This window comes from Semicossyphus pulcher, unplaced genomic scaffold (genome assembly GCF_022749685.1).
Source record: "Semicossyphus pulcher isolate SPU_LCO1_2020_fin unplaced genomic scaffold, fSemPul1.0.p SCAF_6, whole genome shotgun sequence".
Classification (NCBI taxonomy): domain Eukaryota; kingdom Metazoa; phylum Chordata; class Actinopteri; order Labriformes; family Labridae; genus Semicossyphus; species Semicossyphus pulcher.
Genome location: NW_027211737.1, coordinates 30,711,444 through 30,729,017, shown reverse-complemented (window position 1 = coordinate 30,729,017; position 17,574 = coordinate 30,711,444). Strand labels below are relative to the sequence as shown.

The 17,574-nt window shown below is 42.8% G+C and overlaps 1 protein-coding gene across 1 annotated transcript in view; it reads right to left on the bottom strand.

Moving 5' to 3' along the window:
* The window catches only part of grin1b (glutamate receptor, ionotropic, N-methyl D-aspartate 1b), a 71,829-nt gene that overhangs the window by 41,188 nt on the left and 13,067 nt on the right, over positions 1 to 17,574 (bottom strand). The window contains exons 4-7 of the mRNA XM_069682692.1: positions 16,677 to 16,853; positions 5,829 to 5,891; positions 4,804 to 4,901; positions 3,485 to 3,606 (exon numbers count right to left, since the gene is read on the bottom strand). Coding sequence (XP_069538793.1) covers positions 3,485 to 3,606; positions 4,804 to 4,901; positions 5,829 to 5,891; positions 16,677 to 16,853 — 460 coding nt within the window. The remainder of the gene's footprint in view (positions 1 to 3,484; positions 3,607 to 4,803; positions 4,902 to 5,828; positions 5,892 to 16,676; positions 16,854 to 17,574) is intronic.

The window sequence follows — 17,574 nt, the reverse complement described above, 5'->3', positions numbered from 1 at the left end:
TCGCCCACGTTTCCTGATAATCAGACTGATTTTCCATTTTGTTTGACTTCAATTATTTATGATGTCACCGAAACAATGCAGAGATCTGAAAGCAGATTGGATGGTGCCAAACTCCAGAATAGCACAATCCCGTTTAACGCCCATTTCTGACAAAGAAACTTTAAAGAAACAATCAGTGATGGTTTGTTTCACACCAATATCTCCCATGAAATACAAACTTAATGCAGAACTTAACAGTGCAGGCTTGCTGCAACGTTCAACTAAAGGTCACAGTGCTAGATCTCTCCTGGAGCTTTCTGACACATCTCATGGCTTTCAGAAGCCTTCAGCAAGATGTGGCTGAGAGCTCTGAAGAAAATCTAACAGCCTTGAGTTTTTGTCGTCTCACTGGATGAGAGATAAAATAAAAGTATGAATGTTATGGCTCGAACGGATAAAAAGGCTTTAATCTGAAACGGTTTCCCTAAAAAGAAACCTCAAACTTCTCCAACAGAGACAAAACAGCTGAGGGTTATTTTCAGAGTGCAGTCTGGCTACACTTTTAAGAACATGATGGATAATTTTTTGACACATCTAGCTCTCAGGAGAGACAGGGATGTGTAGAAAAATGACACATCATTTTTTAAGAGTGCAGCAGCTGGTTGGTGAGGATGTTTTCTCAAAATAAAAGCCACAGCAACAGAGCGAGGAGCCGATTACCCAGCAGCCAGAGAGACACGAAATGCTCCAGATGTAGGATGAGGGTTGGGATTTTATTATTAGACTCACTGAGCATTGAATAGATTTTTGCATTATGTTAATTTCTCTACAAAATATTTATGTTCTTAAGAAATCTCTTGATGCTATCAGCTGTCTGTACTCTTACATAAAGGCATAACTACCTACAAATCAAAGTATTGCTTCACTGCTGAGCACCAGGATTGGTTTTCAGATCGACTTCTGTAATCTTGAGATCGTTTAGATTACGATCGATTTCTTAAAAAGACTTTCTCCCATTCAGACACTCGAGCTCTGGTGAGGTCCAACACCGACGGGTCTTGCTTTAGGAAGCGGTTGAGGTCAGGGCTCTGAGCAGAGCAGTCCAGTTCTCCACACCAACCTTGGGAAACCACTTCTTCATGGAGCTGGCTTTGTGCATTGTTGGACTGTCTTCTAAAAAACAGACCCTGATCAACACTAGAGGGGTGTCCACATACTCATAGTGTAGCAGTGTATACATCACGTAGTCCTCTGGCTGACTGAGTAATCTGCCGGTTTAAAAAAACCCCGCTTCCTCCCTGGCAGGGCAGGTTCCATGTTGCCGTGGACAGGTCTTCCATTGACCAATGGCAAAGGGCAAAGCATCAAGCAGGAAACAGGAAGCAGCGGCGGCATCTTACCAGTGTTCTTTCAGAACCACGTCACGGTAATCGCAGCAACATTAGCTGTTTATCAACCACCACCCCCACCCAACGGAACCTGAATACAGCTTAACCCCAACCACCCCCCCTGTTAAGCTGCAAATGTTATTGGCTTGTCTACTGTGAGAACGGGCAGACGGGCGGGCGGACGACACACACTATAGAAGATGAAACAAACAAAAAGATGTTAGACACATTTAAAGCCACAGTTACAATGAGCCAGAAAAGAAAACAGTGGTTAGGAACCTTTAAACATGTTTTTTTTTCTTCTTTTTTTTTAGTGATGTTTAAACGTTCAACCAGCAGTCAGAAGAAAACCAGAGAGAGAAACACACCGGGACGCTGAGAAGCTAACTGACTGTGATGAGGATTAGTTTCCTTCATCAGAGACCTACAGCACTACGAGAGAGAGAAGAAAGAAACGCAGAGAGAGCAGCCATGTTTCCATCCAAATATTTTGTAGCCATGATGGTGAAGAAAATCTCACTGAGAGTTGCAGTAGTCTTTAGACTGGGTTGTTTTTGGATAAACAGCTGATGCTCTTAAATAATCTTTCACCAGAAATCCATCAGAAAACTAGAAACAAGACACTCAGTATTATGCCTTAGAAACAGTAGTTTCCTGTTGGATATGTTCATAACTCATAACTCTTTTAAACCTTTGAGAGGAAAGGGAAGAAACAGACCCAATCACAATTCAACCCCTAAATTTGCGGTGCCTTCTATTGTGTCCCTTCAGAATGGATGTAAACAATGGTTTACATCTTTCCTCAGAAATGGGACACCAGTTATGTCATACAGTATTTACCAAGCTTCACACTTGACATGGAAATAACTGTACTTTGACTCCCAAATCATCAATTGCACAAATCAATCAAGTATAGGGATTACCATGTTTTTCCAATTTTTTGCAGGATTATTTTGGCTTTGTTTTATGTGACCTTGGTAAGGCTTGCCAAAACGTCTGAAAACATTCCTGTTGGAGCCATTTGGTGGGCCAGATGACAACTAACCTTCGACCCAAAAGAGAAACAGGACACTTAACATTAACGCAAACATTGAAGGGGTAGTGGGCAACGGTAGGGCCATTGCTTATTTAGCACTTGAAATGCTCAGCAGTGAGAGAAAAGGATACAAATGAATCCATCAGCCTACCAAAGAAAGGAAAAAACAAGTCTTCCAGTGAGTCTCTACTGAGTACTTCTTACTTCACCCAAGCAGCTACCCAACTACCCCCTTGCAACAAGTTCAAATACCCCAGAGAGCGCCTCGTATCACCAATGGGTAACATAGAGAACCAACCCAAAGACACTATAAAAGGTCTGGTAACCATCTAGGAATGTCCAGGCCACCACGCGACAAAATTTTGTCTGAGAAAATGACCATTTAACTCGATCGACTGTCACGTAGTAAATCAGGATTTGTATTATGTTCGTGTCTCATTTTGTGATGCTTATGTCTATGAAAAAAACTGTGAATGTAAAAAGTATTAATGATATTTAATAAAGGATTTCAGGGATATTTCATTTAAAGACTTACAGTCAGAATCTGCAGCTAACTCCCCCCATTATTTTCTCTTCACTTCCCATTAATAGAAGTATTTGAAAGCTGTGCTCATTGCAAATGATCGTGTTGATTAGGAAGTGTGTCAGCATGAAGCCTATTTTAAATTGTGCAGTGATATGACATCCTGATATGTTTGAATTCGGTTCAAAAACCTGCAAGTACAAATATAGAAACTTGTTCAGCCAACTAAATCTCACAGCTCCTGAAGGTTTTTTTTCCCCAGCAGGTGTTGGCTTTGTTTTCTGATGAGCTGCTGCTGCGTCTAGTGATCTGATGTGTGGTGTCCTATATAACAGGTTCATACCTGGATACTGTCTGATGGAGCTACTTGTTTTTATTCGCCTCCTTTTGCCTGAATTTTAATTTATGCATAACTTGGAGACTTAGCAGAGAATTATCTTGAGAGTTGGATGGAAGCAGAGCCGAGAGATAGAGACAGAGAGAAGCTTCTAGAGGAGGAGGGAGGAAGAAGAGTAGAGAAGAAGAGAGGCGAGGAAGAGGAGGCAGAGGTCGACATACCATCTGGTGCTTCACTCAGAGCTTTGCCGGTCATCTCTCTCTCTCCGACCAGCCAGACGTAACCAGAGCCGGTCATGTTGAGCTGACGGGCTGCTTTATACACGGCTGCAGCTTCGTCCTCACTGCAAAGACACAGAATGTAAACAGCAATGAAGCTGCTGTTTCGAAAGGTTATTCATTCAACGACTGCAAATGTAGCAGTACCTCGTGCTTACCGTTACCTCACCGTCAAAATAACCAACCATGCACCAACTAACACCGTTCAAACACATCCCAATCATAGCCTGTATATTAGAAGTACATGCAGCCACTGTATCTGAGAAGTGAGGCCAATGATGACGTTCCTTTTGCCTGCATTCTTACTAGTGGCCAGCAGGGGGGCGACTCCAACATTTTACTAAAGAGTTTTCGGTTTCAATCGCTATTGTCACGTCTTCGTCAACACAGCATGATGTTCACTTAGTAAATTATGGTCCCATTTAGAGTCACAGAGACCATTAAGCAGGAGAAACTTTAGGGCGTGGCTACCTTTAAACTGACCAGGTGGTACCTAAGTTCAGTGCTCTTTTAACAGAAGATACATTTTGTTTAAGGCCTTTTTTCTTAGCCAAAATTAGCATCCCAATTAATATCACAGTTACAATTAAATATGGATGCACCTTGCTCCCCAAACTAGCTCTAGTGGCAGCTTATAACATAGTATTTGCTAACCCTGGGGTTGGGGGCAAGTCTGGATAAGTCCAGGGAATAGTTGGAGTCTGGACTGTGATGGGGAGTTAGTCGAGGTCAGGTTGTAGCTTGGTGGTTCAGTGGAATGGCAGCTGCCCTTACTGTGGGAGACTTGGGTTCAAGTCCCAAGTCACCTGACCACCAGAAGTAAATCAGGTTGGGCCGCTTGTCTCCAGCTTTACCCTTTTGTCCAAATATGGTCATTTCTGGCTCCAAAAAGTAAGGATGGTATCAGCCCAAAGTAAAAAACAAGACAGATCACCAATTACACACCCTAAAAAAACATAAACACCTGTCTTTTGGTTAGTTGTATGTCTTTATCAGTCTATATTTTAGGAGACAATGAAGGGCAGATTCCTAGCATGTCGACATGGTATATCCTATCAACCACTGACTAATACTGATGAACTTTTCTCTGAAAATGTCCTTGAAACGACCCCACAACTATACAGCTACACCTCAGCAAACACCTCATAACATGGCAGTTGCAACAGAGATAGCACTATTAACCCCCGACTAACTACAGGAGCAGAACACCTTATCAAATACCAGGTAACAACCACCCATAACACCCTTATTATTATACAAACCTAGCAGAGAGGATGATGACTCGGGCCTCCAGGTCTTTGGCCTCCAGCAGCAGAGACGTCAGGTTGGTGTCCTGGCTGAACAGCAGCACCTTCTCCGCCTGGAGGACCACCGCGCAGGGCGACAGGTGACAGCGCAGGGCGACAGGTCCAATCGTAGGACATTGAGAAACACGGCAGAACGAAACACCACAGGACACATCATAGGACACGCATTATTAGCTCTGAACCTTCACAATCTCCTCCCTCTCCCACCCCGACACCCTGCCCCCATGACCCCAGCCTCGACCATGCTCCCTCTCACCCACGCTACCACGGGAGGAGGAGGGCGGGGCCAAAAAATGGAGACAAAAAGTGTTCAAGATCTGCTGAACTGAAATAAAAATCAAAGTTGAAGCTTGAATACAAAGAAGGGCAAAAAGTGTTGCGTGGTGTGGTGGCACATGCAAACTGAGGCGCTTTCAAGACTCCAACCAACCAACCAACCAATCAGGGACGTGCATGTTAGAGCGCGCTGATGCAACCGCAAATTAAAAAAAGATTCGAGTGGAGAGAAGGCAGAAGGAGTGGGAGGAGGAGGGAGGCGGGGAGTACAGGAGCAGGAGAAGGGGAAGGAGAAAGAGGTTCATTTCCCAAAAGAAAAGGAAAAGGAGGTTTGATGTTGCAGAGGAGTGAGAGGATCCTGGTGGGCGGTGTTCCTCATATCTGCAGACAGAGCCAAGCCTCAGCCTGGTCGCATGCAACCCTTCACATGGAAAAAAACTCAGGGTGGAGGAAGAGGAGAGGAGGGGGAGGAAGAGGAAGGGCGTCTCTCCTGCGAGTGTGAACCCATTCCCGGTGTGCAGGAGTCATGAAAAATCAAAAGAAAGGAAAGGGATGGTGGAGAAAAGACGTGCCACCAGGATAAGAGTCTATCTCTGGAGCCGGGTTGGTTTTGGGTGGGCGGGGCTGACTGGTGTTTGGCTACTACTGGGCGAGCTCAGAGATTGGTTGGGCGGCGTGCATCATTTGACCATGCAAGTTTATACCTTGGGTGTTCTCCTGAAGTCAAAGTTCTGTTGGTCGATGTTTTCATAGTTCCTGTTTTTAGTCTGATGGGTAATGTGCACAGAGAAAATATGCAGACACAGAAGATTATAGACAGTCAGAAAAAATGGGGGGCAGTAAAGCATCCAACAAATGATTGTTTGTTTTTTTTGCTTTGAGTCAGGAGGTTGAAGGGACGCCGGAGCGCGCAAACACATCGCAGACTGTCCGCCTGTCCGTCCATGAGGTCACTGTGTTGAACAGTATTCTGCAGTTATATTTAGTATGCGAGACAAATATACACCTGAAACCTGCCTGCCTCCTGATCAAGCTGTGTTTATTTTTAGAGCTGTGGGAGAACAAAGAACCAAATAATCAGTTTGAAAAGAGAATCAGAAACCTGTCGAACTCTGATCCTCCTTCTCACAGAAGCTTAGAAGCTGATTAATCAACAACAGAGCTGAAAAACAAGAGATTTCTCTCTACAACATGTGAATCAGACAGAACTGGGCTGTTCGAAACAAATCTCTTCACTAACTTACAGCTCAATATACATCTACGAGACGTTCAATGGAAAGTAGGATTTGTGGACACCAAATTATTGCAAGTTTAAGTGATAATAATTCAAATAAATGTCTGTTAAGTCTCTATCGCTGAAACACAATGGTGATTGAGCCTATGGCCCACTGATGAAAGCCTTTGCATATTATTACAGACTGGGTGTCTGTGGCGACATTCGTGGAAAAAATCACAAGCGGCGCCCAGTTAGTGACGCGTTTCCCATCAGCCAGCAGTGGTTGGTCTGCCAGAGAGGGTAGGCGGAGCTAAGCGGCTGCTTTTCCGCTCTCTGCAAGTGTTGCGAGTAAACAGTAATCTACTATGGCTGAACAAACAAAGAAAAGATGGATGACTACAGATACAACTTCAACAAGAAGTGAAAATCCAAAGAAGAAGAAACAAACTCGACGCTCAGATGAAGCAAACAGTCTGAAAAGGAAAGCGACCGTCAGCCAGGAAAATCAAGAGTTACAACCGGAGCCAAACGTGGACGTCTGGTTAAAGTGGGACATATGTGCAATTCCTTTTTATCGCCACTAGAGGCGCCAAATAGAACAAAACTGAGAAATTCGAGATCTTTAATGTTCTCAACTCAAAAATACGGACATTGTTTTAGGGTAATATTCAGAGTCAAAGGAAGACACAATTTACAGTCTAACATTTAATAGTTGTACTTTTCATAAGAATAACTAATAATAATTCTGCTACATAATACAAGAACAATTTGGTTTGTCCATCTCCATGTATTCAACATGGAACCTCAACCGGTGAGGTAGATAACCTTTTACCTGGAATATGTTAGCCTCAGCCTTTAGCATGATATCATGACCTGGACCTGTTAGCTTTAGCCTCAGTCCGTTAGCATGATACCATGAGCTGGGACCTGCTTAATTCAACTCACTATTCCTGTATATAATGAGTCTGCCATTTGACCTGTTTCTTTGGTGAGAAATATTATACCCTATATCGTGGACTTGAAGTAGGGAACCTGCTAGCTTTAGCCTCTGTTTTTTAGCATGATATCAGGACTGGGGACCTGCTAGCTTTAGCCTCTGTCTTTTAGCATGATATCATGACCTGATGCCTGTTAGATGCCCAAGTCTGCAAATATGATATCATGACCAGGAACCTGCTAGCTGTAGCCTTAGGCTGTTAGCAAGAAATCATGACCTGATAGCTGTTAGCTTACCCTACGTCTGTTAGCATTGTATCATGAGCTAACACCTGTTAGTTTGGTAAAACCAAAATGTTATAAACGTTGGATCTAAACAACACTTATTCCTTTTTCGTTTGTGTTGGTCTACAAACAACACTTAGTATGTGAGCTATACATTTAGAGGCTAATCCCAACTAGCATGGCTAAGCTAACGGACACTTCCAAGACACTTTTAGTTTTTAGCACATATTGAACATAAAACTTTAAAGTGTATCGGGCTTATTCAACGGAATTCTTTCAGCGCACACAGTGTCCTTTGGTAAACGGTTCAGGACAAATAAATGAGCCTCAACTCCAAAACAAAAGCTGATATAGAAGCTAACGTTTTCAGATGAAGGTCAGGAGATGCCTTTAAGAATAAAATAAACCTCACTTAGTTGTCAGACTGGTGTCATAAACCTGCCTCACTTTCCGTCAAGTTAGATTTTATCACAGCGGACCGTACCAAGCTGTGACTTGAGCTGTGACTTTGCTCTCCGGAAACTTCCTGTGATGTTAAGTCAGTGTGGCGGCGGAGCGTCCCATTAGTCCTCCACTCAATCCGCTCCAAATGTTAATCTCATTAAATTTACATCCTGACGTAAAGTCCCCAAACAGCACACTCACACACACACTGCTTTTCTGAGGGTTTTCTCTATCTGTCTGTTTGAACCTGTTAATGAGTAAGGCGAAGGAGTCTGTGTGTTTATTGTTTGGTCACACAGTTGATTTTTGATTTACACCACAGACAAGAAGAAAAAAACTCCTAACCGACAGCCTAACCGAACCTTAAGTGAACAGCCAGTTTAGGATCACACCTGGAATTAAAGCTGAAACACCAAAATCAGGCATTCCCTTGAAATCATTGTGTTCAGTGGAATCAAAAGGGTCCACACATATTTTCATCAAGTTAAACTCTGTAATATCACAACAATGACAGTTAAAACAGCAGACAGTAAGACGCCATACTGACGACAGCTGCACAAATCACAATTTAATGATTATCGCAATCTGAGCTTTCGCGAGTTTATCACCATGAATATGCAAACTTATTTCATGTAAACAAGCCTTTCTTTCACATTTTACCTGTTGGATGGAGCCCTAACTTGCTTTCACACCATTTTGATGTGATCAGATGCCTGAAGCCCGAGCATCAGCTACCCTCACACTAACTGGTGTCCATGTAGGAGTGCTTTTCGATTCAGGACAGGCACGCTGCAAACACAGGTATTGTGTGAAACATCCAGAACATCAGATACACAAAGAAACAAAGAGCTAATATGCACTCTTTGACATGTTTATTTGAACAACACAAACTCACATCGCAGAGTTTTCTCCTATCGTGCTGAAGGCCTAATACTGACCACGTTTGAGGCTCGCAGGGGTGGGATAAAATGCACTTCACCTTTTTAGGTGCATTTTGTATTCTTAAGTTCATCAGGTATTGTGATGTATCATTATATGATTGTCTTGCAAAATATCAATGATCAAAGAATCGCTGTATCGTGATACTATCATTATCGTGGGCCACGTATTGCGTCCCGTGGTGTCGTGAGTCACCCTGCATTTCCCATCCCTATCTGCTAACATAGGTATTAGCTGTCCAGGTAGAGTGGTGGACATCCCATTTACTGAGAAGGAGCTGAAGGAGTTCGCCAGAAGCTAATACATTCAATGTATGTTTTATTCAACATATTTACACAGCGGCCATTTTCCTCTGACATTACGCTAAAGGTGGGAAGCTAAAAATAGCAATTCACTGCTTCTCAAAAGATAAACAGCTGAAGATACAATGGTTCATGAAAATCCAGAGGGATATCCGGCCATGTTTAAAGTTTAAGCAACATATTTTATAACCCTTTAGCTACTGTTAGACAACATGTTAAAACTCAACCACTTCCTAGCTAGCATAGCTGTTAGCTTGGACTTAACGCCTATCCTAATGTATCGTCTAACACTATCCAAACCTAGAGGTGTAGGACAGAAAATAATCTGTGTTCACTTCAGTTTTTTGTTCCTGCTGAGATATAAACAAGTATTTATAGGAGAATTTGTGATGAACAATAAGTTGATAACAGAGTTAGCATGATGTTTTTGGTCTTTGCAGAGACACAGTGAAGCCGTTTGTTTCTCTATTGTCTCAGTACAGTATGTTCCAGTGTAACTGTACAGCAGCCTGCCGTGGTGTTCATCTTTATTTCATTAGGAACCACATAAGATGGATGTTTAATTTAGAAACAACACGCACGCTGCCGTTCTGTTCACCTACTTTAACTAATGTGCTGTAATATTCATGGCTCTCCTCTAACATTCATGAGTCTCGCTGTGGCTCCTCTGCGAGACAGGAAGTAACATTTTAACTTTCCTAAACTTTAACTCGTCTCATCTGAGCTCAGTCTTTATTTTTACTTGCAGTGTGCGTCGCTGGGTTCACTTTGGGCCGTTCTCCTGCAGATTAAACGTCTACGAAGACTTTAGTTTGGTTTCAACACTGAGATTTCACTGAGAATTAACTAATCACTGTGCATTATTGATGAATCATGCTCTCAGATAAGTTATATCTGCTCTCAAATTAACAGAAAACAACAATAAAATATTTACATGTTTACATTTTAGAGAGATTCAAAGATAAAACAATGTTGTGCAACTTGCAAATTCACAATATATGCACATATCCCTGCACTGTTATTCTCCTCCTTTGTTCTACCGTCTGTCTTCTTAAACTCCCCCGTGTTTCTTTTCTGTCTTATGTAAAAGCACTTTGTTTAAATCCGCTGTACAAATAAACTTTGCCTGACATTTATTCACAGAGGCTCTTAGAAAAACAAATTTCTACATCTGAAACATTAAAAAATAAATAAATATAAAGGACAACATGGTTTCACACTCACTGCCGAGCAGGAACTGAACTTAGGGGTTGCTGTTTCTCCGGTCGTTTAGAGACGAGCACACGGCAGCAGGATGTTTTTATGTGTGCTACAATTACTGCGGTAACGTCCCTACTTGATACTTTAGAGCAGTGGTTCTCAACTGGTCTAGCCTCAGGACCCACCACCATCTCCTTAATGACAAATCGTGACCCACAATTATTTAAAGGGCCAGTTCGCCGATTTTCAACCTCAGTCCTATCATGCTAATATGGGGAGCTAACGCCATTATGGTAGGAAATAAATGCAATTTTGCTCTGTGCCTTTGGAGGACGCTATTCGCTTTTCCAATGCCAGGGAGCTCGCTAAACTACACTTCCTCAATCTATGACGCCCGCCTCCGATGTCGTGTCTCGTTCAAAATCGTCACATTTGAAATGTAGACTGCAGACCTGAAGATTTTTTAGACGATCGGTATGTTCTCGTCGTATTTCAGATTCTGTTCCGCTCTGAGCCGTTGGCTTCAGCGGGAGGGGCGCAATGCACGCTGGGTGTTGTAGGAATGTAGAATGGGCGAAACCACGAGCTGTTTGTACAACTTTCTCCACAGCTATGGCGCCAATTTCAAATATTATGCTTCTATCGATACAGAGAACACCAGCTGTGACTGACGGTGGCCTTTTCCACAGGTGAACTGCTCCTTTAATGAAAAACGGTCCAGTTTGAATCTGAGACGGAACAAAACCATCACTGCATGTCAACAAAACACAACCGAATAATAGTCAAGCAAAATGACCAGCAGTGCATAAGAGGAAAATATTCCCTCTACAAATCATTCAACTAACGACCTTCTTCCAACAGAATAAACTGATAAGTGCAAATACATTAGGGCTCATCAAGAATGTAAATGTACTGTAGCTGGGATTACCCGATCAGTGGACACACAGGGTGTGAATAAACTGCACTACTACTGCAGGCACATCATAGAAAACCCATGTCCTTCAAAATAAAAGCGCAGCATCGTCTTTTTGCCTCATGTTTTTTTTCCAAGCACACACTGAAAACAGCTCGGCGACCCACTTTTGGGTCCCGACCCACCAGTTGAATACCATGGCTTCAGAGGACTCTAGTAAGTTTAAGATGTCTTCTACTCCAATACATGTCAGAAGTAAATGTTGTACTTTATACTGCACTTCATTTGACTGACAGCTGCAGGTTCATGATTACAATGTGATACTCTTTTGTGATGTTGAAAGGGTTGGAATTTGTTCCAGCAGATGTCTCAGCAGTAACCACAACACAGGCTAATATGACTTCAATGTAACCAGATTCCATTGACAAAAACAGTAACTTTACCCTGCAGTGCTCTACCGCTGCGGTAAGAGATTAGTTTGTCTTGTTGTGTGTTACACAAAAATTGTGTTGAATTCAAATTAACCGTTTAAAAACACCAAACTCACGGGGCGCTGGTTTAGCTCAGTTGGTAGAGCAGATGCCCCAAAAACAGAGGCTCCAGTCCTCCTTGAACTGATCGCAGGTTCGACTCCCGATCCCATTTGGTGCGTGTCACCCCCCGCTCACTCCTCCCAACATTTCCTGTCTATCTTCTGCTGTTCTATCTATTAAATGCAAAACTAAATCTGAAAAAAAAATACAAAAATAAAAAACACCAAACTCACACAATAACAAAAACTAACTGATCGAGGCACTCCCCTTCTCTGCAGGGTAAAATCACTGTTTTTTTCAATGGAGTCTGGTGGCTTTAAAGAGAACGATGTAACAGTGATTTCTGGTTTAAAAAAATCCTCTTCCTCTGTAACAAAAAGGTCTCTCTCTGTCAGGATCCTTTCTGTCATGTTGTGTGACATGTAGAATAACAATCTCAGCCTGTAGTGGACGCACTTTGATCAGGCGCATTTGTCTCCACAGGATTACGTTGCAGCCTGTTTTGCAGCTACGCCTGAAACAATCCAACACGGTTTAACGATACAGCAATTCCCCTTTAAGACGGTATTACCTGTACTTCTTTCATCACTGATTAAAATATTAAACTACACAAACTTCCCGCTTATGAACTTATTTAATAATTACTAACGGTCATTTATCATCACTTTAATCTGCCCTCAGAAAAAACACCTTCACTGTGAGGCTTCGATACGTTAGAGAGAAAGTAAAGCTGATCTAACTGCTGTCTGTCTGCTGACGTCTGTCTACAGACGCTTAGACAGACAGTTTGTTTAACAGTGAGACGGGTCGACAGCCGAGACAGAAGCAGCTGAGATGTGTTTGCACGTCTCCGACTCCGAGCTCCTTCAGTGTCGAGGTGATGAGAAACCAGACAACAGGCGGAGGTGAGGAACTGAAAGATGACGTGGACGGAAAGACAGACAGACAGAGAGGCAGACAGGGAGGCAGAGAGACAGACAGCTAGAGAGAGACATAGAGAGAGAGAGAGCTAAAGGAAGTAAAATTAAGCTGTTTTTAACTCAAGGAAAGTAAGAAAAACATAAAACAACCTTAAAGAGAAGAAAAAATAAACTCAACCTCCACCAAGACTGCACAGACATGAATTTAATAGAACGTATTTAACAGAAAATAAGCGGAATAATCTGCAGAATAAAATGATTCAGTGACACATGACAGAATGTTTCCACTCTCAGAAGATTCACATGAAAACTGAGAAAATATTCACTTGTTTTTTGACCTGCTAAAAAAACCTCCCACCATGTTTCACTGAGCATATTTACTTGCACACTCGGATGCCAGCTTTTTTTTTTTCCTGCTTCTTCTCCAGGACGGCAACCTTCAAATATGGCACAAAAAATCCAGACTTTCATGCTGCTATCAGACATGATCCAGTTTATTCACGTCCAGGTGGATTCTTTGTTTGAGGTCTTAGTTTAGATTTATTTCAAAATAAAAGTTTTCAAGATCCTTTATGAACAAAGCAGACCTCAAACTTTTATTTTGAAATAAAGTTAAAATAAGCGAATATTTAAAACCAAAATTAGCTATCATATGATTGGCTGAAGGTTGATCATGTGATTGCAGGTAAATGAGGCAGCTGCTGGGAGCCCTCCCAGCATGCACTGGGGCAACAGATTAGCTGTGTCGCAATTCAGGGGCTGCAGCCTTCGAAGGACGTATTTGATTGCGTCACAGCGGCGTGTCGAAGGCTGTCACATTTCAAAGGCTCCTTCAGATGCATCCGACAAATGCGTCCTCCTTTTCCCGGGCCACGAAGGATCCATCAGGTGCATCCTTCATGACCCAACGTATCCTGAGATTCATTGTGTGCCAATTTAAATGAGACAGTGGACTCTGAAGCGGCCGAGGAATACACTTTAAAAACCTCTTTGGTTTGAACTCAGTCGAATAGCTGCGATACAAAGGTTCACAAAAAGATAATAGTTTAAAGCTCCTGTGAGGAACTTTCAGTTTGTGTTGATTTTGGCGCCCCCTGTGGACAAAGCCGTACCTCTGATCGCCTTGCAGATTTTGTCTTGTTCATGCTTAAGTGGTGGTTTTTAACAGAAACAGTCGTATGTATCACTCACTTTAAATTTTTGCTCTGGAAAATGTGAACAAAGGCAGCGTGCAGTTAAACTGCCCCCCCACCAGCGGTTTCAGGCATTAAAAATAACAGTATAGAAATAATCAATCTTGTCGCTGGTTTGCTTTTGTTGGTCAGATAGTCATCAGGATTAATTTCAGTCTGTTTCATGACCACAGAAAAACTCCAAGTCTAAGTTACATGACATTAATTATGTTAGCTACTAGCTACCTGTTGCTAAGCGACCGGAATTCTGCTTTGTGATGCAATGCTAAGTGCGGGAACAGCTGGTGATGCAAACAGGAAATCCTCTGTAGACCAGACCATCTCATTTCAATTCGGCCTGAGCGTCTACACGAGCTAGGGATGACTCATCCTTTGTCGCCCGCGTCCTTCGAAGGATGCAGGCCCTGAATTGAGACACAGCTTTGGTGTTACTTATTTTCTGTTCTCCAGCATGAGTGTGAAAATGATGTGAACGTCTTTAGGAGGTTCTGGACTCCTATGAGTTAGAGGGCGCTCTCAGCCGCCGTCAGACATCCAATTGGGGAATATCTTTTGAAAGAATGGAGCCCATCCCTCCTGTTCAGACAGAATCAACACGAGGACACTGAAGCATTTCTAGTGGAACTAGGAGCCCAACATCTTGAGGTGTAAGTAAGGTGAATTTCCCCCCCGTATGACTCAGGCGCGTTTGACCATAGGATCCTTTGTGTTTGTTTTTGTTGCTTAAACACAACCTGCAAATATTCAACCTTACAATTTGACAGAAAACTGAATGCCATCTGGGACGGGCTCGTCACGCTGAGGCACACAGCCTCGTTAATGTCCCCTGCTTCTCCAGGAGCTGTGTCTGGATGAACTCTCCTGCTGCTTCCAGCTCCTTGAGGCTGACCAGTGCCCAGTTTGACGAGCTGTTAGCTCGGATCAGTACCAAGATTTCTCTGATGGACGCCAGCGTCTGTCTGTCTAATTGTGTCCAGTGAAGGGCAGTTTCACTGTATCGAGTCACACGTCAGCTGATGGTTCACATAGAGACTTAATTCCAGTAAACGGGTTTAAAGGATGGAGGAACATAATGCAGAGTAGTAAGAAGTCTTCTTCAGGTGTGAATCACGTCTTTGCATTTACTTTAAATGTTATTGTTACGCGCAAAGAATGATGCGCTTTGTGTCAACACAACCTTTAGACACAATCGTCTGTGAGTGAGTTTGTTTAAATGGATCAAAATATAGATTCATAAAGTCACAGGTCGATACACAGATGCATAAAATCGATGAGAAGCAGCGACCTGAAGTGACAGATCCTCGGGTGAAACCCGCGTGGTGTTTGAATGACACATCTGAATAAGCAGGTTTCTTTATGATCCGTGTAAACATGAGAACAAAATCCTCACATATCCGCTGACTAACAAGCTGCACAGGATCAACACACAAAACACTTGGTGGAGATTAAAAACAAAACAGAGAAGAAGAAAAGAAAGTGATGAAAGAGAAGCTGTTTGAAGAATATAAAAGCCCGGAGGATGATGGAGGGATGATGAAAGGATGATGGAGGGATGATGGAGGGATGATGAAAGGATGATGGAGGGATGAACAGAGAGCAGTTTCACTTCTAGAAACAAAGCTTCACAAATAATCTAACGACAAACTGAGGAGGAGGAAGTCTTTTCTTCTTCTTCTGCTGTTTAATTAAAGAGGCACCTTCTGGGTTCAGACCCAAATTCTGATATTTATAGACCAGATTCTGTTTGTTGCTGCGTCCATGAGAGCACACTCCCTTTACCTGTTAACAAGTCTTTTAAGGTGTGTTTGGTTTCCGTTACAGCCAGAAAACTATGAGTGTTACTGTTACTACTTTTACTGTTAATGTTAACTGTTGTTTCTGCAGGGAGATAAGTATCTTTATTGATAAGCAGTATCTTATCCGATATCGATAAAATCTTAACGATACCCATCCCTAGTGTTCGCTGCAGTGGACAGACATGCAGCTCTCAGGATATAACATATTCAAAGGAAAGGGGGCGTGTATGGCTCGACACTTATTTCACAGTTTTAAAAAATAAAATAAATTAAAATGATACATTTGTGATTTAATAATGAATGCATGAAAGAAACTGCTTTCTGCAAGACTCTGGTTACTCAGTTGTACAGACTAGAGAGGGATCTTTTTGTATTTCAATAAATAATTACAAAAAATAAATAAACTATTTTACACGAGCAAATGAAAACGACGAACACGTTTCCAGATTGGGAATGAAAATAATCCGATTTGTTGGTGCCAAACCTGCGCAGGTGTTAAGGAGGATGTATGACTCCATCTTCCTGCTTCAAAACGCACGACAGCAACCGAAACATGTCGGCTCTTTCACTGCAGCGTCACATTTAAGATCTGCTGGGGTTCATGTGTTCATGTGTTCGTGTGTTCGTGTGTTCATGTGTTCGTGCTCTCTGTGGTCTTAAAGATATAACATATTGTAGAAGTGAAGCTGCAGTCTGATGTGTGGAGGAATGAACTGATGAGACAACACACACACACACACACCTGGATTAGAACAACACACTGTTACATAAACAGACATGACCAGCAGCACACGCGTGTCCTCACACTGACTGTGAGTTAGTGTGTGTTTGTGTGTGTGTGTCTGTGAGTGTGTCCGTGTGCGTACGTAGCTGACCTTGGTCTCTCTCTCCTCCAGCAGCGTCTCCAGTCTCTTCTGTGCAGCTCGGCCTTCGTGGTCGTCGCTGACAATCAGGATGATGTGGTTCCACCTGAACTCCCTCATCAGGTCGAACCAGACGTGAGCCTGGTGGGAGTACGGAGGCACCGTCCTCAGGAACGACAGGTGGATGCTCTGCGGAGGAACAACAACGCTTGGAACTGAGAACTTGTCGTACAAAACCAGTTAGACTGACGGTCCCAGTAAACAGAAACCAGCTGATGTTAAAGGGAACCAGGAAGTGAACAGTGAACACACAGACATGAGGCAGACATCTTTGTGAGGGCAGACGTGACAGTGTGAAACCCTCCGAGGGATGTTTGTCATGTGTGATTTCAGGGTGGATAAATAAAAGTGACACGCCAAATGAAACCAGAACGATGTGCGTGATGGACAGATCCGGCCGCGGGGAGGACAGGGAAGGTCTTATTCTGCTTTGTTTCTAATTTGTGACCCGACCCTTTAACCTTTTAATATCTCAGTAAGGCGACAGAATCTGAGCAGCTGCTGCTGGTGTGAAAATCAAACACTCTGGGCCTTATTACACTGCTGCAAATTGTTGCGCAGGGCAGTGCAACTGTCATCGCTCGTTTCCTTCAGCTGACATTTTCAGCGCCCAGTGAATGTACCTGCGCCAATCTGTGCACCCACGGGCGGACTGAGCTTTGCATTGTGGGTGCATTGCCATCTTGAAGCAGCAGAAAGCGATCGCACCACCGACCAACAAAAACCCGGATGATCTGTGACGCAGTTTTTCCTTTCTTTTAAAACAGCGCCTCATTTAGAGTCGCAATAAGCTCACACTCTAATTCTTACAATAATAACAGTAATAGTGTTTTCAACTATAACAGTGTAT